The sequence below is a fragment of the Clinocottus analis genome, unplaced genomic scaffold, assembly GCF_023055335.1.
Source record: "Clinocottus analis isolate CAN_PGR_092001 unplaced genomic scaffold, fCliAna1.0.p SCAF_17, whole genome shotgun sequence".
NCBI classification, from domain to species: domain Eukaryota; kingdom Metazoa; phylum Chordata; class Actinopteri; order Perciformes; family Cottidae; genus Clinocottus; species Clinocottus analis.
In genome coordinates, this window is record NW_027175898.1 from 5,470,837 (window position 1) to 5,492,186 (window position 21,350).

Consider the following 21,350-nt stretch of genomic DNA (forward strand, 5'->3'; position numbering starts at 1 on the left):
TTGTGGACTTGTGCTTACTAATTCTTCTCATTTGAATCTTGACATAAAGAGAAAACGCAAACTGAAATGAAAATGAAGCAAATACCATCTTAAGTTTGTTCTATTACACAATAATACAGGCTACACATGTGATGTGGAGAAATTCTCCTCCGGACCTCCTGAACATTTCCAAAATGTGCAGATGGTCAGCCTGTGCACTGAGCCCACTCACACTCACCAAAAAGGTTTTATAATCAAACGGGAAGATTACCTATTAGCTTCACCACAGGCAGCCGAACCCTTTAAGAATTGTCCGTCTACTCGCACCACCCTCAGCACAATGTCTATCGCACTTTATGAAGTAAGTTAATGCGGGTTCCTTTATGTCCTTTTAGTAATGAATTGTGGCAGCTGGTGGATTTGTATTGTTGTTTATCATCATCCTGACTTGTATCTGCACGTAGTCGTTTGCCACACAATGTACTCACATCATTATATTCCTTTGTGAAAAAAAATCCAACTACGCACATTTACTATCCTCAAATTACATAGACGGGTTCATATGAATCTGTTTTGAAAAAAGTGTGTTATATTATGTGAATAAATAATAGACCAGTCTTTTCTTTTCATGGAATAGTTTATTGGAGATGCATTTAAGTCTTACGACCTCCTCGACCACCTCCACCTCGACATTGAACTTCTTCAATCTTGTCCTCGACGACCTCCACGACCTCCTTGACCTCCACGACCTCCCTGACCTCCACGGCCTCCTTGACTTCCACGACCTCCTTGGCCTCCACGACCTCCTCGGCCACCAGGACCACTTCGACCACCACCTCCTCCATCACCTCCTTCGTGTCCCTCCTTTCCGTGTAAAGAATCACAACAACAGTATTTGATGCATTTTCTTAAAAACAAGGAGAGATAAATGACTATAGTTTTCATTAAAACAGATTGTGATACTCTTGCCAATGGGAAATGAATAAGAGCACAAAGTTACTGAATCACCCAGTGGGCCAAATCAGCATGAAGCACTAATTAATAAGATAAGAGATGTCTTACCTCGTCTGAGCTCGTCTGCAGACTATCTATGGGACCTGGCTGCTCTCCCATATCGTCCTATAAGGAAAACAACTTCATAAGCATACCTCTTTTTCTGCTGTTTGTCACAAGCTACCAGTACTGTAAGGAAACCAACTCACTTCTTTGGGCATATCTGTAATGGAAAGACAAAATAGCAAAGTCAAAAACTGCAAAGTTAATAACACGTTAACAAAACTTTTTTTTCAATAAAGTTTTTCTTCCCTGCACAGAAAAGTATTTCAAAACAACCTTAAAGGAATGTAACAATGATTCAAAGAGACTTACCAGCCATGTTGTCTTGACCGCTGCAGTAGAAAGTCTTTTCCTGGAGGACACGCAAAATGGTTTGTGTCGAATGTGTGTTCAGTCTGCATTTATAAAGCTCCTCATGGAGAAAGTGGGTGTGTTAGAGAGTCACATGTAGTGAAATGTGACTGTTTTGATAGTTGTAGGACAGGTACTTCTTAAAAAACACCTGAGAGCTATCGGGCGGGAAACCACCGGGATAAAATGGACCCGCCTTAGCAATAAAATCTTTGAATTCTGAATCATGAAACCTTTCTCCTTCATGTAAACTATACTGTTTACCAAAGAGTATATAAAACATACGTGCCTCCTATTACATTAAATATCTAATTAAATTGAATAAATCTGGAATATGTCCAGTCTGTATATTTTGCTGATTATTAATTTTGAATGTGGCAAATATTAAATTAATGTTGCCATGCGCTGTTTTAAGGGATTTTTTTAAATTTAGATTTGAGCGTTAAGTGTCAAGTTAGAGTAGGGGTGTCAGCATTATGACTGCCCTCAAAGGGCCGGTTGTAACTGTAACACTGTATAAACTACTACCGAACATATTTGAATTTGATTATTGTTTATTCAGGTGTAAAAATATTGTACATACATTTATATAAATATAATATAAGTAAGCGAATGTCTCTGTTATTACAACATAAATCCATTTAATTTAGGGTTAAGAAACCCACATTACTCTACCAAAGATCAAACTTGAAAATAACAAAATAAAGAGACAATGCTCAAATGATGTTATTACATTCACTTTGTTCAAATCTTTTTTGTCAGAGTTGAGAAGGACATAACTCTGGTTTAACAAATAGTTGTGAGCTGCTATAAGAACACGTGTGACATAAGTGTTCTGGGGCACACCTGCTCACCTTGTATTCCTTCATCACCAACACTGCCTCAAAACAAAGACCGGTTTGTCTCCTTGAAGCACAAACATATTTGCTTTCCCATCTTCTTTCAACGGCCCTCCCTCTGCGTCAATCTCGGACATTTTAGGATTATTTGTCAATCATTTTCAAGTTAATCACTTTAGTTAAAGCTAAACTTACTGGCTTTTGTCAACATAATACAAAACATATTATATCCTGTATTTAGCAAGCAGCAAACAATGTGTGCTACCAATTCTATGTATTAGTCGTAAATGTTAAAGACAGAGATCATCGTTAACTGATGCATTCATTTGATTATCCCTCGTGCAAACAGTTTCTGAAGGGTGCAACAGTCCTGTCTTGCAGAATACAGTATGAAGTAGTCAAATACACTATATCACACTATAAAAACTTGGATTTGTAGTTTTACTTTCACAAAGGTATCAGCAACAAAATGTTCTTAAGGAATTAAAAAGAAATGTGTACATTGCCACTGTTTGAATGTCATGGATTATTATTATTACTTATGTATTTAATGTAATTGCTATAAAGGTACAGTTAGAAAGAAAGGTAGAAAGATTTAAAGTATTTTTTAAAGTACCTTTTATATTTTGGGAAGTAAAAATGTAGTAAAAAGTACAATATTTGCCTCTAATGTAGTTGAGTAAATGTAAGGTAGCAAATAATGAGACCTTTAGTAAAATACAAGTATCTCAAATTTGGACTGACACTTAGAGAGTAGAAATCTTCACCGGTTAAATATGCAACATTGAAAACATCTAATGCGTCATGTAAGCTCTCAAGAGGACAGACAGGAAACACCCAGTACGTGACCTGATCTGTCTTTTGTTTTCTGAACTGCAGACATGTCTCTTTGTGTTGTCATATTTTGTACACTGTAAAAATCATAAGAGTTTGAGTGACTAAGTTAGTGTGTTAAGCCCTGTTATCAATTAGTTAAGTGAAGAAGAAATAGAAAAAACTGAAAAGCGATTGTCTGATTATATAAATCAGTGATGCTAGTTCACGACGCACACGCTGTTAGTGTTAACTATAGAAACACACACTTTTGGGCTAATATTTTATACATTCATTTCAATTTGTACTCATTTCCATTTCAGATTTTTCATCGCATTATTGTTTCACCTATTCCAATTAATCTCCAGTAGATTTTGATTGAAATCATTAACATGCAACATTTATCATACAATAGTATGACATGTATGTAGGGCGGCCTCTCGTAAGTTCTCCCATGACCTCCTCTCAGAAGTCAACTCTCTCCTCATGCGCTCAGGCTCCAGCTGAAAGTGGAGTTTGGCGCCATCTAGCGGACATGTTGTGTGAAACAGCTTCAGCGCATGAAGGAAGCCAGCGAATAGAGGTCAGTGCAGCTTTACTTTAACTCACTTATCCAACGTTATCCATCCATCTAAAGAAAAGCAAAATGGATTTTATAGCTTATATCAAAGTTGTCTTTTAGCTGAGTCTTAACTGCAGTATTTTAATAAACTGACAACCCGCTTGTGGAAATACACAAAAAAGGAGACAAAAGATCATAATTCTTTAGACATGCTAGCAGCATGTTAGTTGGTTGTTTGGTCCACAACTTTAGCCCAGACTGAAATAACCTAAACTCAAAATGTCACTTTTGTCCTTTATTACTTTGATTCATACCCAAATACCAGCAAACATAATGACATTCATATAACTTTAAACTGCACTTTGCTCAGTGCCAATAGGCAAACATGTGCACGCTAACACACTAAACTAAGATGGAGAACCGCCTTCAAGTGTGTTTGCATAAACCTGCACTAATGATGCAATAATGTCCAGGTATCAGCACGTTAATATCAAAAACAAACTTTCTTTTGGAGACATTTCTTACATTAATTCTAAAATAGCTCAGATACTTGCAGGTTAAATATGTGAAGAGCTCGTGCTCATTAGCAGGAATGATCCGTGTAGACTGTAAGATATGTGGAGGGAAATGTCGTTCACACTGGTGACTTTCAAACATGTGTTTGTTTCCTCAATGCAGAGCTCTGACTGCTGCTTCTCCCCTCGAGACGCCTTTTGACATCAGTCTGCCAGGCTCCTGGTTTGTTGCATGTCATTAGCTCTCAGACTTGGCCAAAGCAGCACGCCATGCATGAAGAATTGTGGGAAATTCGGCAGACCGCCCTCACACACACACACACACACACACACACACACACACACACACACACACACACACGCACACACACACACACACGCACGCACACACAGTCCTTAGGAAGCTTCTTTAGTACCCTAAACATGTTGGTCTGGAGCTTGGAGGGGACGCAGCTGTTGAAACCACAGTGGGAACAAACAAGACACGCATCTCATTTGTGATGGTGAGATTTATGGTTTGATGTGTTCAATAAGAGTGCACCCAAAACAGTTTCTAAAATCAACATTTTATTTACATTTTTTAGATTATTTATTGTGTGGTCGCCACACATGAATGTAACATTAAAGGGATTTGAAAGCTCTTTCACACACACACACACACACACACACACACACACACACACACACACACACACACACACACACAGCACGATAATATATATATATATATATATATATATATATATATATATATATATATATATATATTCTCAAAAACGGAAACAAAAAAATGTAAATAAACCACAAGTTATTATTTACCAACCCCGAATGTTTTATATGCTATAGAAAATAAATAAATAATTACAAAATCATCAGATTATGGATATTATAAAACTATTATTATTTTGACACGAGCATAAGATGAAACATAAATATACGCAGTAAAACATTTTTTTTATTTTTTATATTGGGTCAATTAAGCAATAGTGCTGATTTACTTCAAGATGGTGGGGAGGGGGACGGGATCTATGCTTTGAGCCGGAGGATAAGTGAGGAGGGGAAAGAGCAAGTGCTTTACAGAGAGCGAGAGGGAGTGAGAGAGCATATGTGCAGGAGGGTGGGAGGGTTGGATAGAGAGAGGGAGAAAGAGAGAGAGAGAGAGAGAGAGAGGACAAGCGGATGGGTACTGTGAAATCCGTTAACAGGGGAGCTCTGTGTATTTGTTAGACATCTTGGCTGCTCGCCCAACTTGGCTCATTGTAATCGAGGCATGATCGTGGACTCCAGGCAGCCCTCTCTGCCGCCTCGGCTGCCTCGCGTCTGGACCCAGCCCAGCTCTCATCGCTGACATGGAAAGACCCGTGAGTGCTTTCTCTCTCCTTCCCCTCTCTCTTCTCATCCCAGACTCTTTCTCTCTCACTGGTGTTAGGTTCCCCTCTCTTCCTCCTCTGCTCTGTCGCAGATTCAGCTGTGGCTGCATGCAGCGTTTCAGCTATGCTCTTTCTCTCCCCTGCTGGAGCTCCTCTAGGTGGCAGGAACGCCTGGCAGGGAGGAAGCCTTGGCAGCGTTCGCTCTGCAGCGACACCCTCCCACCTCTTCTTTTTCGCCTGCCTGTCCAGGCATGGGTGCCGTCCGCTGGCAGACCCGCAGCGTCTCTGTGTGTTTCGTGGTGGTGTATTTAAGCTGCACGATCACAGAGCTCGCGGCTGAACCTAGAGGGGTACCGTCCCCACAACAGAGTCTCCCCACTTTGTAGAGGCCGGAGTTCACTTCATTCTCCGCCATTGGCCTCCTCGCAGAGATTCACATTGGGCAGCGTCTCTCCCTTGCGCCTATTCTTGGTGGTGTGTCCTCATGGGCTGTTGTGTTTGGATACCCTGACAACTAGAAGCTGTGAGGTAACCACTTTCCAGCCGCTTCTCTGAGTGAGTCCCAACTTTTGCTCATGCTCACTGTGTCTTTGCAGGTTTGACACATTGCATTCGGGATGTGTTGTTGTCTATTTTGCTATTAGTCTGTGCTGACACCTTATATGCAGTAAGCAGTTAACATCATCTCAGTGGCAGCTATTCTTTGCAGGCGGAAAAGTGGCGTCGAAAAAAAAAGCACTTGTTCTTTCATGCAGTCCCAATATGATCGCCTTCGATCTCTCGTGTGCTTCGGTCTCTTGTGCCATGAGTCATCGTTCTGTGCAAATGTCACACGAATGACTGACTTTGGCATCTACTTCCTGTCGCTGTCAAGAAGGTCTGAGCCTTCCAAATAATTCCTACAGTGGGGCGAATGAGGGTACTTCAAACGGAATAATGTGTTTTCATAGTTTCAACAAGCAGCTGTGGAAACTTTTCTTTTGTCACTTTCTCCTCAGCTCTGATAAACAGCGGTCAGTGATGCCGGCGTTCAAGTGGGGAGCACTTGTTTCAGCTGATTGAGTCGAGAGTTCTTTTTTTTTTGTTTTGTTACAATGATTGTCGTTCTTTGAGTATTCACAGAGCGCTGTTGTTTGTGGGCTGAAGGAAACTTTGTGACGATATGAAAATGAATGCTGTTGCAATATGTAAAGATGAAACTCATAACTCTGATCCCATCTTTTCAAAAGTGTTGACACATATGTCTATCACAACTGTTGAAACTTAAATGTTGGTGCCTTCTTAAAGCTTAAACTACAAGTTGAGCACAAGTGACTCATTTGTTTGCAAACTTATTTTGTTGCAAACATATTTTGTTGACACTTTACACTTTACAAGTGTAAAGTGTCTTTGAAGCAATATCTTGTATTTTATGAGGTAAGAGCTGCATTGTCTCAAAGTCGCGATGCTGACATTGCATATACCCTGGTGCACCCATTTAAAGGAACAGTCCAACATTATGGAATATGTGCTTTATAGCTAAGAATAAGTTGAGAAGGTCGTTAAATGTGAAGCCACAGCCACAAAGTCAGGGACGTGAATGAGTGTATTCACAAAATGTGGTCCTATCGCTTTAAATCAGGTTGTGTAGAACAGTGGTATGATTGTAGCTTCTTCTTTCATTGCATCTCTGACATGTGGTACGCCTGATCTGAACCTCTCGTGACCTTGGTCTTAAAGAGGGTGGTATACTCTCCTGAAGCAGAGAGAGTTCCTCGGTCACCGTTCCTCTGAGTTATGAGCACCTGATGTCTGCTCCACAGTCAGGTGAAGGGAAGGAACCACACTTTTCCCAGTGACAGATCCAGAGAGACAACACAGACCCGAGAGCATGAAGTTGCTGCAGGGTGAAATGAGATCTCTGTTGGCCATGGTGGATGTATGATAATGTCCTAATCTGGCGTCTCTTGAATGTTTGTGCACATTTCTTCCACTCAGCCGCTCGCTTGCACATGTGCGCTGGCCCAGTATGCTCAAGAGGAATTTTTCATGAAAGGTAGTGTTAACACTCACCTAGTGGATGTTTCATGAGAGCACGTGGGGATTTTTCAGTACGGGCCTCTTGTCGTGTGAGCAGGCATGCCCTGCTGACCGCATTAGGATGTTTAGGATGCTCAGCATAAGCATTCTCTCTGTGTAACCGAGCTTCGTAATGAATGCTCCATCTGCGGTGGGCGTGAGAGTGTGTTAGTGCTGTGTGTTATTGTGGTGCACGCAGTGGTGCATTAAAAACCCTCTAATACCAAAAGCTGGCATGCAATGTCTGGTCAGAGTTGTAATCATTGTTTTATCATTCTTTAATGAGATAGTCAACTATTTAAATTACATTTTTACCAGATTATTCTATTTTTTGGTGACTGTTATTAAATGAAAAAAAGTTTTTTGTTTTGACACCTGTACAAAATTCGTATGGTGCCCAGACATTAAAAATATAAAAAAAGTTCAGTTGGTGCAGATGCGCTAAAGACACATTTAGCACACCGGGCCTCTTTTTTTAAAGTTGAGGTTACAGATATATGTCTCCTCCCAGACCTCCAGTGACATGCTGCCCAAGAGGGAGCAGGAGAGAGACCTGGAGCTGGACAAGAGGATCGAGGCTCTCCGCAGGAAGAATGAAGCGCTCATGAAGAGGCACAAGGTATGGACAAGTGTCCAACATTTCACTGGTCAACATCAGTTGTAAAAACTACGTGTGCAGCAGGTGTCTTTTCTGTAGCACTTTCAGGCTTCCCAATTAATCTGTTGTTTTCGTTGGGTTGTATTTAGGAAGTAGAGGAGGACAGGAAGAGGGCAGAAGAGGAAGGAATGGCTCTACAGAGCCACAAGAGCAAAGCTGAGGATCTTACCATCACAATCAGCAAGTCCACTTGTGTGAGTTTCTTAATATGAGGAGACTGACTCAGGAACTGAAATAATTATTGACAAGCTAATGCGTCTCAGCACTGCTATTATTGCTGACAGCTCATTTCAGTCACACTTCTTTCTGAAGATAAGAAGCCACAGGATGTTTTACAATATGTTTGTGTCATTGGTTTGGAGCAGGACAGTCGCGTGGTGGTCACGAAGCCATTCAGCGGTGATTCACCGTCTGGGAAAGGACAGCAGGAGGCCGGGCCCGACAAGGGGGAGGACGCCCCTCCGCAGAGTGCAGGCCGAGGCCACAGGAAGCAGCTAATGGTCACCATGGCTGGCAAAAAGGTAAATACACTGCAGTGCCAATTTCCTCTTAAAGTGACAAAACCCCCTGAGGTTTAACTGTAATAAATGAAGGAATAACACAAGAGCACTTCGTTATTCAAATCAATGAGTACACATAGCTGAAAGCAATGTGATCAACCAACAGGTTTTAGGCGTTCAACAAGTTTGATCACTTGCAAAGAAAGCAGGAGCACTTAAGAATGATGGATATGCAGAGTAGATTTTATCCCATGAGTGCAGCTGTGTGAACGTGTGAGTGTACAATGTGTAGTCCTGTCCAATCTTCTGTCCATAAATGTGTCTTTATAAGCTGGTGCCGGGGGGAAATGTTCCGATTTTTGCACATAAATACAACATTTTGTATAACAAACGAGTGATTTAAACCCTGAAATGAATAATCGTTGTGCATGTTTTGGACATGATAAGGTTTGGCTCTGTTGCCACAGTTGTAGTGCCCTAATATGAGTAACTGTCTCTCTAGGGTAAGAGGGTGGTGAGTGAGAGGTCAGAGAGGAGGCCAGGCTCTTCGGACATCAAGAGCCCTACAGATGACGGACAGGCGAGCCGTGTGGAGTCCGCTGGGAGGGGGAGTCAGCCACCTCACATGACCAAGAGAGACACAGCAGAACAGGTCTGAGTCGTTCACTGTGATCATACGCTTCAGCATTTAAAACCCGACATGCACCCTCCTGTCCGTTTCCTTTCCCTTATCCCCCTTTGTTCGTTCTCGTGCTGCACCCGTGTGTTTTACATAGATGTCAGACATGTGGACTGGCCACACCCCTCAAGTGATGGAGCACAATGGTCTGTGGACAGGAGGTGGACGGGAGCTGTGATTGACTGGTGTGGGGTTTATGGAGGAAGGGCTACTAATAGAGCTGTTGTTAGATATGCTGTAGGCCCAAACCTTCAAAAGGCAAGGCTACTTCTACCTTTTATTACCTTTTATTAGTCTTCTTTTCTCTCTTGGAAGTGCCGTGCCTTTTTGTTAGCGAGCAAAACTCACTCAAACCTTTGGGGTTAGATTCCTTATAGCCACTGGAACAGGCTGTTAAATTCACTGGAGTCCCTTGAGGGCCATACAAGATAGATCGATGCTTTCATAGCTCTTGTTATTGGTAGTATGACATCAGAGATGGCATGTTTATCATCAGTAGCTTCACTATATACTGTTGGTTTCATATCTCATGTTTACCGCAGATAGGCAGAGACTCACATAAAGTTCCCCCGGCTCGGCTGTGAAATGCCACACTGTCATTGAGCACTAAGTTCAATGACAGTGTTACCCGGGTATGCAGAACTGAACAGCTGCTCTGCCTCAGTCTGACACACACACACACACGCACACACACACACACACACACACACACACACACACACACACACACACACACACACACACACGCACACACACACACAGAGGCTGCTCGATCAGTGAGTCAATGCACAGCACAGACAGCTGATCCTCACCACTGTTAACAGACTCAGTCTGATCGTGGGAGTGGTCACCAGACACAAAGCTCGTGGAGGCTGATAAATATGTTTATATATACCTCGTCTGAGTTAATTTGCAGTAAATCTATGGGCTGAACACGCTGTTCTCTTGGCCTTTCTCTATGGCCTGTTTGGTCGGTCCCCCTTTATTCATCATGTGGACTGAATCAGCACTTGAACAGTAGCCAGCGCTCCAGTCCACCAGTCATCTGGGAACGCCAGAGAACTGGTCTCCACGTGGTCCTTGTTTACATAATATTACATTTACATAATGAGAGCTGTGAAAGGGTGTTGATGGGAGGTAAAAATGTCATGCAATGTTTGCTTGGAAAAGACCCATGATAAGCTGCGCATATATGGCTTTGCACCGCCTCTGAAATATTTTCGAATCAGCTTGTGTGTGTGGAAATAAATAATGACTGTGAGAGGGGTGTGGTTATTTTTCCATTTTCCCAAACAGATTGTAATGCCTGAAAGTACCTCAAGACAAAACTGTCCGTTCACACTCATGAGAAGGAAATGTAGAGGTAGGGAGTGAGGAAGAAAGGGGGCGGGGGAGAGAAAGGGAGAGACTCCTGGCTGCCTACCGTCTGTTTCCAGCCTCCATTTCTCCTCTCTGGAGCCTTAAGTGGTCTGCGCTCTTCTGGCAGAATTGTTTCCCCATTCCCACCATCCTGAAAGGACCGATTTGATCTAATTAACATTCGACTGCCTTCTCACTCTGAAAAGGCTCATTATGCTGCCAAAGAGACGGGCCTGGCAAGGTGCCAGGAAAGGGTCAGAGAGGGAGAAGAAGAAGGGTGAGAGGAAAAAGAAGAAAAGGAAAAAGTGTTTATAAGTCTTTTGTGTGTGTACAAGTCTAGCTGAATTTTGGTGTTCGTAGAAGAGTGCATTGTCTGCAGGTGCACTAGAAGACCACTCTGTCCAGCACTGTTGTTTCCCCCTTGACACTACTAAAGTGTTACTGTTGACATTATTCATCCACTGTGATCACCGGAGGACATCTTAGCAGAAGTGCACTCAAAACGAAATCCAGATAATTCTCTACCTGGAATAGGATGAGTTTCCTTTTTCCAAACCACTGAAATTCAACCACCTGCAAACTTCACTCTGCTTACTGACCTCATTGCAGAGCGGACATTTAAAACTGACCCACATGTGCTAAATTAAGCTGTGGCACCATTAATCCACTTGGTGGCAGTGGAGGCCCCTGAAACCTCAGCCTCGGCTCTCGCTTGATTTGTTTTCGCAGTTTTTGTCGGAAGTAATGTGCCTTTTTACAGCCATGTTTAATTAATATTTACTGTGTCGCCTTTATTGTTGTTATGTTGATCTCCCTTTTATTTCTTGCCTCACCTCTGTGACAGGATGGGCTTAAATCAGGACAGCAGCACACGGAGGACCATCACAGGCTTTCAGAGCAATGCCAGGTACCACAATCCCTCAGTTGACATAAACACACACAACATATTGACGTGCATATTGTCACCCTCTCTAATACGTACCCATCTCAAAGGGTTGTTTCTCCAGCGCACAGTGATCACGAAAACAAATGTAGAATACAAGGTTTCCACACAATGTCACCACACAAAACCTAGAAAGATGCAAATATACGCTTCTCATCACAAATGCTCACATGCAGACAGGCACAACAGGCACGTCCCTATCTGCCTCCCGCTGGCTCATGTGTCAACGTTGCTGGAGTATCTCAGAGCTGTCACGCAGATAGTGCCTGCTAAATAGGGAGGGTGGGCTTCAAAGGGCCGCCGAATACGCCACACGAGGAGCGATGCTGTTCATCCCGCTCTGCCTCCCTGTACCTTGCTGGCTTTGCAGGATGAGCTCGAGGGAAGGTGTAAAGGTCAGACCGCCGTTTTGTTTGCTGCTTTGTTTGACAAATGTATAGGAAACCTCTTCTGGCATTTTCAGGCCTAAACTACTGCAGCTTTAAAGGATGAGAGGAAACAATTGAGAATAAGAGCTTCATCAGTCTTAGTCACCGTGTACGGATCTAAATTTGCATGCACACGTCTGAGCCCAAGTCCTGCTCTCTGTCAGCACTGGCCAGACTCACCAGGCTCCCTACCTGCCTTGGCCCCTGACAACCTCCCTGCGAGGCCTCAGGGGGGCGAGAAATTGAAAAGTGCTAATTGGCAGGGCGACTGGAGTGTCAGCAGGATACGGCCTGTTGGAACATGCTAGAAGCGGCCTCCCTTGTGGTCACTGATGTTCTCCTGGGGCCGGAGGAGAGGGGGGATGAGCACAGATGCCACGTTCTCCAATAACTGTACACATAAAGGCAACATGTTTACTTGGCTGTGATTGGTCCAAACCTGAGGACAAAACATCCCCCATCATGTGCTGTTTCTCTCTGTCATAAAATGCAGATAGTTTTCTCTTTCATTCGCACAATTTGATTGTTTTCTCCAGACAGCAACATCACATCTCTTCTGCTGTATTAAAAAACACACACTCATAAGCACTTTCTCTCGCCGGGGACTGCTAGTCCTCTACGTGATTTCCATCGGAGCCCAGCAGCGTTTGTAGTCCTGGTTCGCTCCAGGGCTTTGTAAATAGAGCACACAGCCTCTGTCCCCTTTGATGTGTTAAAGAGCCTGCATCCCATCTCTCTTTAGTATTAGCCAGCAATCCTTTCTGCTGTCATGGCAGTAATCAATAAACAGGTTAAGAGAGGAAAGGAGGAAGGGGATCTAATTGCATTTACTATACACCCTTTTACTGGAATATTTTCTCAAAGAATTTGATTGTGTTTCTTTGCAGCCGTCACGGTAGACAAACAAGTAGCTCTTTGTAATCAAATGGGAGCTGACTGGAATGAGCCGGCGCTCATCATCAGTATTTACAGAGACCCAGCGCTTGGCATCGACAGTAAATTGGATCGCATGAAAATAATATCCTTGTTTGTTCCTTTCCTTTTGAACCCTTCTAAGCTGTATATGATATAAGCTGCCCTGTTGCTGTTTAGTTATTTGTTGAGAGATAATAAGATGTTTTATGACCAGTCCAGCTTGATGTGAGGCTATTGCTGGGCTTTACTGCTCTGATTAGTAAGAGGACTGATGTGTTACATGCTTTAAATGCAACTGTTGTGTGTCTGCCAAGGAGTCTGAAAGCCTGCAGGCCAGCACAGACCTCAACATCCCCACGTCGAAAGAGGAGCAGGAGGAGTACGTGCGATGGAAGAAAGAGCGCGAGCAGATCGACAAGGAGAGAGTGGCACGTCACAAAAACGCCAAAGGCCAGTGGAAGCGGGCGTGGGACATGGACAAAAATGACAACATGTAAGACTTTTCGCACTCAGACTTCCCAAGACACCTCTGCTGACGTCTTCGATTTCTTACAGCTGTCCCCCCGGGTGATATTTCATGGGCTCCTTCTATTTTTATATTGGAGAATTCAATTCCAGGAAACGTGGACTGGACACAGATTAGAGTGTTATTTGTCCAATTATTGTAGGTGTTGAAAATCTAGTCTTTAATCCCTTTAGTTATACACAATACATCCTCATTGGTTTACTTACGTCATTTAATTTTATACTATTGGCATATTACCAATAATCCACCCTCAGTTTTAAGTGTATATATATATATATATATATATATATATATATATATATATATATATATATATATATATATATATATATATTTCTTGAGAAGAGATTTGATGCCACTCTGAATTCTGTATGGCAGCAGCTAGCTAGCTAGCTTAGCTTAGCACAAGCTTTACTCAGTGCTATTCAGTGAAAGGATCCATTAGATGAGATGCTCACAAGACTAAACCTCATAAAGTCACAAGACATGACGAAATAATTACATGAAATAATTACTTTTCAGGCAAATTGGATGAACAGTATGGATAACGGTGTGTAAGCACATCTTGTGTATTCTCACGCTGTGAAGACTCGGTGTAATCACAGGTTTGTGAAAACACATTCATTTTAAGTGTTTGTTCGATTTCAAACACACCAGGCCTGTGGTACAAAGAGCTGCAGAGTGAATGAATGTGCTGTTTAAACATAAAAATGTAAAGGGACAAGAGAGGAGCGGCTATTTTTAACTTGGGATGAGGGATGGAATACCTTGCCTTATTTGGTGAGGCTTAAACAAGGCCCCCGAGTAAGAATAGAAGAGGAAGTTTGTTTTTGATTCAACAATGTAGAAAAAGCAAGCATGTGACTCACGGAGCAAAACCTTTTACTGATTCTGAAAAATCTCAAATTTACATAACAGATGTACAATAATGATGTGGTGGAGATGGGCTGTGAAGCCGCCTCAACAAAAAGCCTCAACAAAAAGCAATTATGAGACATGAGCTGGTTTGTGTTTCCGTCTTAACTGAACTTCTGCTTTTAGGTTTTCAGACAAATCTGTGCCTGACAGAGATTGGGGGCCTTCCAGCAGAGGTGAGACATTGAAAAAGCTCCAACTGAGAAAATGAAGAAGAAGACCGTTTTACATAATGATGATAACATGATGTGTTCCCTTTTCCTTATTATTGAATCCATCTTTTTTCATTTCAGGTGGAAGAAATGCTAGAAGAGGACCGTCTCGAGCAGGTGTCATATCCCACACTTCAATATTTCTCATGTATTTGTTTAGTGACTTGAAAACATCAGACAGCGTACAAAAGCTCAGAAACCTTTTCTGAATGTATTTTCAAGTGTAAATGAAAATGCATTCTGGGAGCATCTTGCTGCTATAATTGTATTTTTTTGTTGAAACAGGATATTGGCCTGGATAATAATTCACGTGGAGTTCATTAAACAGGGTTAAGTTGTAGGATATCCGCTAGTAAGACAAAGGCAGATAATGTTGCGGGAAGTTTTTCAAAACCGTTGTTGTTTTCTAAAAATGTATAAGCACACACAGCAAGGAAACAGTAATACATGTACTGTTGATTCTGCAGAAAGGAGAACTGTCTTTTTATGTAAAATGTCATTTAATTGTGACTTTAAACTTTCAGTATTCTTCTGTCCTAGGTCATGAGAAGCGAGGCAAAGACAAGGGAGCTAAAGACGTGCTAGTGATGAGCAGTAAAGCAAAAGGCAAAGATCGTCTGACTGGAAGAGCCAGGAGGTCAGTAGCAGCTAAACATCATCAACATTAGTGCCACGCACACAACGACCTGATGTTAAAGCTGATTCAAGCCAGGGCATGATCTCACCACAGCCTGCGAGAAAACATACTATGACAAGTGAAACACATGAAACGTTTGTGGGAAGGCTGTAGTTGTTTTCCAGCTCTGTGCCCTCAGTTACAAATTCCCCTGGATGTCATGAGGCTTGATTTGGAAGTCGTGGCAGCTGACTAAATAACCCAGAAGGCTTCATTTGTGTCTCACTGCATGACATTTTGTTCTCTTCCGGCTGCCCTGCATTGTGAGACAAGCTTCTGTGCTGGGTGGTGAGGAGGCTTTCAGTGTGTGTTGTTACACAAGCGTTGTGTAATCTCTAAAAGCTGCGAGGCCACAGACCCAGGAGTGAGGCATTATAGCCTTTGAGTGTGGAAGTGTAGTGTGCCAGGTGATTTCCTCTCCATGTGTCTCAGTGATGGAGTTAGGAAAAGGGTCAGGGGACAGTGCAAAACAGCATGCAGGTGTGTCCTGACAGATTCTCGTTACCAGGGTGAGCTGATTTCACAGCTGGCAATAAATTGTAGTGCAGTGAGCTGCAGCCCAGAGGCCACTTAGGCAGCTGAGACCGAAGCTAACTAGAGCTAACCTAAATACAGCCTTCTATGTCCATTCTCTATTCTGTACTTCCTCTTACAAGACAATGCAATGAACTTTCATGCCAGAGTTAAAGGAGATTGATACGGTTCTCATAGTGCACTATATATGAAGCTACATCCAGAAGACGCTTAGCGTAGCTTAGCATAAACACTAGAAATAGGGGCAAACAGATAGCCTGGTTGGAAGATAACAAAATACCCCTTTTGGCACCTGTAAATCTCAGTAATTAAACCTTAAACTTATATCAGTATTGTGTTCCCTGAGGATAGAGACAACCTATCTATTGTCCCATTTTTTTGTTTTAAGAAAAAGCTAAGCTAATTGGCTGCTGGCTGTAGCTTTATATTTGTACAGTAAGAAAGTTGTCAATCTTTTCATTTAACTATCGGCAAGAAAAGCAAAAAAGCGTATTTCCTAAGCTTCTGTTAAACTATACATTTTTGCAATTCTATGAGGTTTACTGTACATTGCATAAGGTAAAGAAAATAATAGTCACAGAATAGCTTTTAATAAAAGTCATTTTCCTTTCTTTAGATGGCAGGCCAATGAAGACGGAGAGAACCTACAGGTGAGATATCAAAACCTGTTTGAGTGTAAATTTGTCTTGCTTCATAAGAGTTACTACAAAAATGATTTGTTTTTCTAATCTCATCCTCTAGTCGGCTGACACGACATTAGAAGAGTTTTTGGAGGAACTCGACGCCGTCACAGATGTTGAGGTCGATAATCACAAAGATGAGGATCTGAAATTGAAGCTGTCGCTCAACCCAAATTCACTCAGTAAATCTGAGGAAGTGAGTGGATCCACAACCCCCGCTCAGGAGCAGGCGGAGGCCTCGTCCCCCCGGGGTTCAGAGAAGAAAGTACGTTTCTCAGAAGCGCTCGTCCAGGGGGCTCACACAAAGCAAACCACAGGCTCTCAGGACTCGGCCTGCTCAGAATCACCAAGTGCGAGGTCCCTAAAAGCTTCCTCTCCTAAAAAAAATCCACACAAAGTGCAGGGGCCACAGCAGCCACTGGAAAGTGCCAAGCAGGATGATGTTCGTCCTCAGGATCAGGGAGGTGGCCTGTCTGCTCCCCCCGTTGCCCAGCAGCAGACTTCAGAAACTGAATGTACTAAAAAAGACAGCAGCCTCCCCGCCGCTCCCAGCTCCCCTCCTGCTGAAAACGCCTGTGCCTCGCGACAGCAGAGCTCTGTCCAGCCTGTAGAGCTTGCCAAGTGCAACATCAGCAACACAAACACAGGTATGCAAGAGCTTCAATGGACCTGACAGTTCTACTATGTGCATGATTTATAAGTAATCAAGTGTTGGTTTTATTTCAAAGAGGAACTGATAGACTCTGGCCTGTCGGTCCTGAGCCTGGAATCGGGAGAAACACACCCAACACACTCAACCAGCAGCGACAAGGTCAGTTTGTGACACAGGAAGAGGGATGGAAGGATTAATGGGTGTGTAAATGGATTGATGGAGGGATGTGTAAATGGAGACGGAGAGAGAGAATCTCACACTGCAGCTGTGTGATATCCAATTTTGGTTTAAGCACATTTACGACCACTGAGGCCTGTTGGAGTGCATGTTAAATACTCTCATGAGACAATGCCTCGTTATCTCATCCACCACTGATACAGCTTGATAATATAAAACTGCAGACTGAAATTATTAACATAGAAAATAAATGGATGTTATTTGAATTATGGAAAATGAATAAGCTTTAACTTGTACGTCTGTGCGTGTTTTTCTCTTTCTTTTTGCAGGCAAGAGAGCACGGGAAGATTGTTTGACATTTTCTGGATGTAAATACTGAAACCAAATCACAGCGACACAGAGCCTTTGCCTTTTTGTATTTGCATTTTGCTTCAGGTTGCTCATTTGAGTTAGACTGGTTATGACTGACACACAAAACCATCGTTTAATTTTGCTGTGGTGCCTCCCACCTGTGGAAGATTTTAAAATTGTCTAAAACTTAATGAAGGAATGGTGAAAGTTCTTCCTGCTTAAATATTTTTTTACATCCAAGCACTTTATAAGTCTAAAAGTATGTGAACTGACACATTATTCAACATATTAGTACGCTGCTTCAGTGCAATATCATTGAATGTTTACATTTGTATGAAAATGTCAAGGTACATATCAGGAGGCTACCTGATCAGTTACACTTAGATAGAAATAAACTTCAGCCACAGTCAAATTATCTAGTGCCTGATTCTGCCTGAAAGGTATTTTCAATAAGTGAAGACACATTTGTACACGTACAAACTGTGTGATTACACATAGTTTATTAAACGCTTCCAGCATCAGACAATGACCTTAAACCAATCAGAAATCACTACACTATTAAAGGGTACACCTGAGACGATTGTCTGATTGGCCACTGACCAAAACAGTTACGTTTTTAACTTCCTAGAATATTACTACTGACATAAAACTTTTTTATTATTATTGTTATTAAGAGGAAGCGGGAGTCGATTTTACACATCAAGCTCAGTTAACTCGTCATGGTTGGTGCGATTCAGTTTGTTGTTTAATGTCCGCTGTGGTTCACACAAGTCTGACAAAACAACCTGATTGACATCAGTGTGATGTCATCAAGGTTGTGTCTCCAAAGTCCTTAAACGTAATATAAATACAACTCTTAATCGCTAGAGTCTCCCTTTAACGGTAAGCTACCATTAAGCTCATAGCAAAATGCACATTGCTGGCATAACCATATGTGGCTTGGAGAATAATCAATGACACCGTGAACACTTGCTCTTTAACACACTGTTACCGTGTTTTGGAAAGTTGACACAGCTGAATCCCATAATCTGGTCTTCCTCAGACTCTCATGTTTCTCGGCACTTAAATTGGACTTGTAATGTACTGGAGGTCTATAATTTTAAAGAATGGACAGCAGAGACTTGAAAGTCAACAATTGTGAATCAAAACTAATTTGAGAACTAAAATATTAAACTAAAATATTATTTTCTGTAATTGCTCTCTCTCTTGTTTCTGAACAACAAATACAGTCCCAGTTGATAACAGCGCTCAACTTTTTCTCTGTTGAGGATTTTGGCCCCTGTGGGACCGACAGACTTTAGTCCACAGTCAAAACACTGGGATTCAACAGCAATTCCCTTTTTGCATTGTTTTGTGATTGGTTCTCTTTTATAATCACGAAAGAGTAAGAGCAATATTTTTGAAAAGCGGATAAAGCTTCAAGAATTCCTCCAGGTGTTGTGCCTTGCTTCATGGCTTCTTCAAATACCGAAGGTGTACCTTTATTTCATGGCCTGTACCATAACATAGAGTAGTGTTGAATGTACTGTATTAACAGTTCTGCAGCCTCATTTAATGTATTTATTTGCCTCTCCGTTTGGACAACAGTTGACCAGAAGTATTTAACAAATGTGCCATGTATTTGTATTGGTTTTTATTTATTAGCAGTTTATGTTTTTGGTATCAAGTGACAACTATAATAAGAAGCCTTACAAGAACTCTGTCCTCAAAGAAGTTGTTGGCTTTTGTCAGTGTTACGGTAGTGAACCGTTGCGTAACCCTAAGTAGAGAACGTAGTGGACATGTGGTCAGCTTCTACTGTGGTTACATACAATACAAATCACCAGGAGCCTTGTTCTATATTATATATAGAATTTGAATGGATGGTAAAGGAAACTGTTTGTAAAACATGTCATACAGATTACCTCTGAGATATTTTAATTTCCCTGTGGGACTTAATTCATATAAATTAAATTTAGGACCTACAACCACAAAGCAGTTGAGCATTTGTCCTTGTTTAGCATTTAGTTTTACACATCTGCATTGTCACCTCGCGTAATGTGTCAAATTTAGGAGGTGATTGTGATTTCCACTGCTGTCCGACATGTTTTCACATACGCTCATGGGGAAGGAATACTTGTGAGTGTGTGTGTCAAGGTGTTGGCCCCGCTAATTTAAATCTGTGTGAACGATAGCTTCATTTGCTGTAGACCAGTTTGGAAGAAGGCATACAGAACGTCAATAAAGTCTTTTCTGTATCTCAAACCATGACTGGCATCGTGTTGTTGCACGCTCGCCCTCTCTTCCCTCTCCCTCACTCACTGTTGCACCTGCGATAAACGCCTCAGATATGTCTGCAGTCCTATCTCTGGGGAGTTGTTTCGTCGTGAGAAGGAAAGAAAAACACAAGGCCGCTGTGGTGGAGAGCAAAGAGGGCCGATGTGACAGAAATGTAGAGCACATTGCAGCATCAACAGCCAATATTGTTACTCCTCGCTCCACTGAGTCTGTCTTCATGCTGGATTTGATTAATTTCAGACGAGCTCCCTGGATGGCTGTTACATTGGAAACGGCTCCCTCTCAGCCCTACAGGTGGGACCTCCCATAGGTGCTACTATTTTCATTATCTCCTCCCTAGGCTGTCTCCATAGCAGCCTTCTGCTGCTTAGGTTTTTGGGCCTGTAACCTACTGTACATTGAATAAAGTAGCCTCAATCTCCTTGAAGATGAACAGCAATGCTAAGTGTTTTTTTTTTTAACAATTAGTGCAAAACTAGCGAATAGTTTGAAGGACCTGAAGCAATATTCATTAACTTAACTAAAGAGAGGTGGTGTTGATAATATGGAAATGAATCCTGTGTGCGGTGTGAGAGGATTGTAGTGGATTATGAGAGTGCACTCTGAAGAAGCTTGCCCTCCTGATGAAAAATCATAAAAGAGCTCAATGTAATCCAGGTCACAAAGAGTTATCAACGCGGAAGTGCTTTAGCCAATCAGAGCGCAGGGCCTCAGGCAAGCTGACTGTTGATGAGTTCAGCTAAAGTAAAGCTGTAACTTAATGGAAAAAATATTAAAATGTGACATGTAGAGTGTTTAACTGCTCAATGTTTCTCTGCCTGGTAACTGTTGACTTTCACATAGCAAAAGGTTGGGTTTTGTTATAGCACTACTTATAATAATCAATATGATATATGATAATCAATCTGATTAAAAAAAAGAGACACATGCCTCAAGTCTACAGTGTATACTTTGCAAGATTGTTTTGCTTTAATTTATAAAGTAACGTTGCATGTTAGGTTAATGTAGACAATAAATGACTTTTTACTCAAAATAATTGATTGTCAAGTTAATATAAAATATGTTGTACAGTTTACATTATATGTGTATGTTGTTGAAGTCAATAATACATCATTTACAAATCAGAAAGGCAATTATTAATAAATAAATGTGCATATCTCTGTGCATATTATAGATATATTGCATTATGATGTCTTAGAAACAGTGATGTAGTTATTGAGGAGTTAATAGTGAACCATTGTAATATTTTGCAAGGTATTGTTTTAATATTGGTGCCAAATATTGAGAATTCAGATTCCGAATGATTGACTTTAAGCTGAACCCTT

General features: G+C 41.7%; 2 protein-coding genes across 4 annotated transcripts; one reads left to right on the plus strand and one right to left on the minus strand.

Moving 5' to 3' along the window:
• Positions 1 to 611: 611 nt before the first annotated feature.
• On the minus strand, positions 612 to 1,418 carry LOC137788133 (rRNA 2'-O-methyltransferase fibrillarin-like). The gene is made up of 4 exons (XM_068580960.1): positions 1,348 to 1,418; positions 1,182 to 1,195; positions 1,042 to 1,098; positions 612 to 843 (listed from the first exon to the last, which is right to left on the minus strand). The coding sequence occupies exons 1-4, from the start codon at positions 1,352 to 1,354 to the stop codon at positions 682 to 684; spliced, it is 240 nt and encodes a 79-aa protein (XP_068437061.1). The 5' UTR covers positions 1,355 to 1,418; the 3' UTR covers positions 612 to 681.
• Positions 1,419 to 4,459: 3,041 nt separating this feature from the next.
• Positions 4,460 to 19,964, plus strand: LOC137788149 (coiled-coil domain-containing protein 9B). 3 transcript variants are annotated; one of them, XM_068580990.1, is made up of 14 exons: positions 4,460 to 4,618; positions 8,055 to 8,162; positions 8,291 to 8,395; positions 8,567 to 8,722; positions 9,204 to 9,353; positions 11,584 to 11,646; positions 13,340 to 13,518; positions 14,593 to 14,642; positions 14,760 to 14,795; positions 15,219 to 15,315; positions 16,505 to 16,538; positions 16,630 to 17,215; positions 17,297 to 17,379; positions 17,727 to 19,964. In XM_068580990.1, exons 1-14 carry the CDS (start codon positions 4,616 to 4,618, stop codon positions 17,751 to 17,753), a joined length of 1,677 nt encoding a protein of 558 aa, XP_068437091.1. In that variant the 5' UTR covers positions 4,460 to 4,615; the 3' UTR covers positions 17,754 to 19,964. The 3 variants fall into 3 exon arrangements, with proteins under 3 accessions (XP_068437091.1, XP_068437090.1, XP_068437092.1); XM_068580989.1 differs by lacking the exon at positions 4,460 to 4,618 and adding an exon at positions 5,274 to 5,476; XM_068580991.1 differs by lacking the exon at positions 4,460 to 4,618 and adding an exon at positions 5,745 to 6,040.
• Positions 19,965 to 21,350: the final 1,386 nt, after the last annotated feature.

Coding starts and splice junctions, on each gene's coding strand:
- LOC137788133 (XM_068580960.1), bottom strand. Junction 844..1,041: donor TGCAGACGAGCTCAGACGAG/GTAAGACATCTC, acceptor TTACACGGAAAG/GAGGGACACGAAGGAGGTGA.
- LOC137788149 (XM_068580989.1), top strand. Junction 15,316..16,504: donor CTGACTGGAAGAGCCAGGAG/GTCAGTAGCAGC, acceptor TCCTTTCTTTAG/ATGGCAGGCCAATGAAGACG. Junction 16,539..16,629: donor AAGACGGAGAGAACCTACAG/GTGAGATATCAA, acceptor CTCATCCTCTAG/TCGGCTGACACGACATTAGA.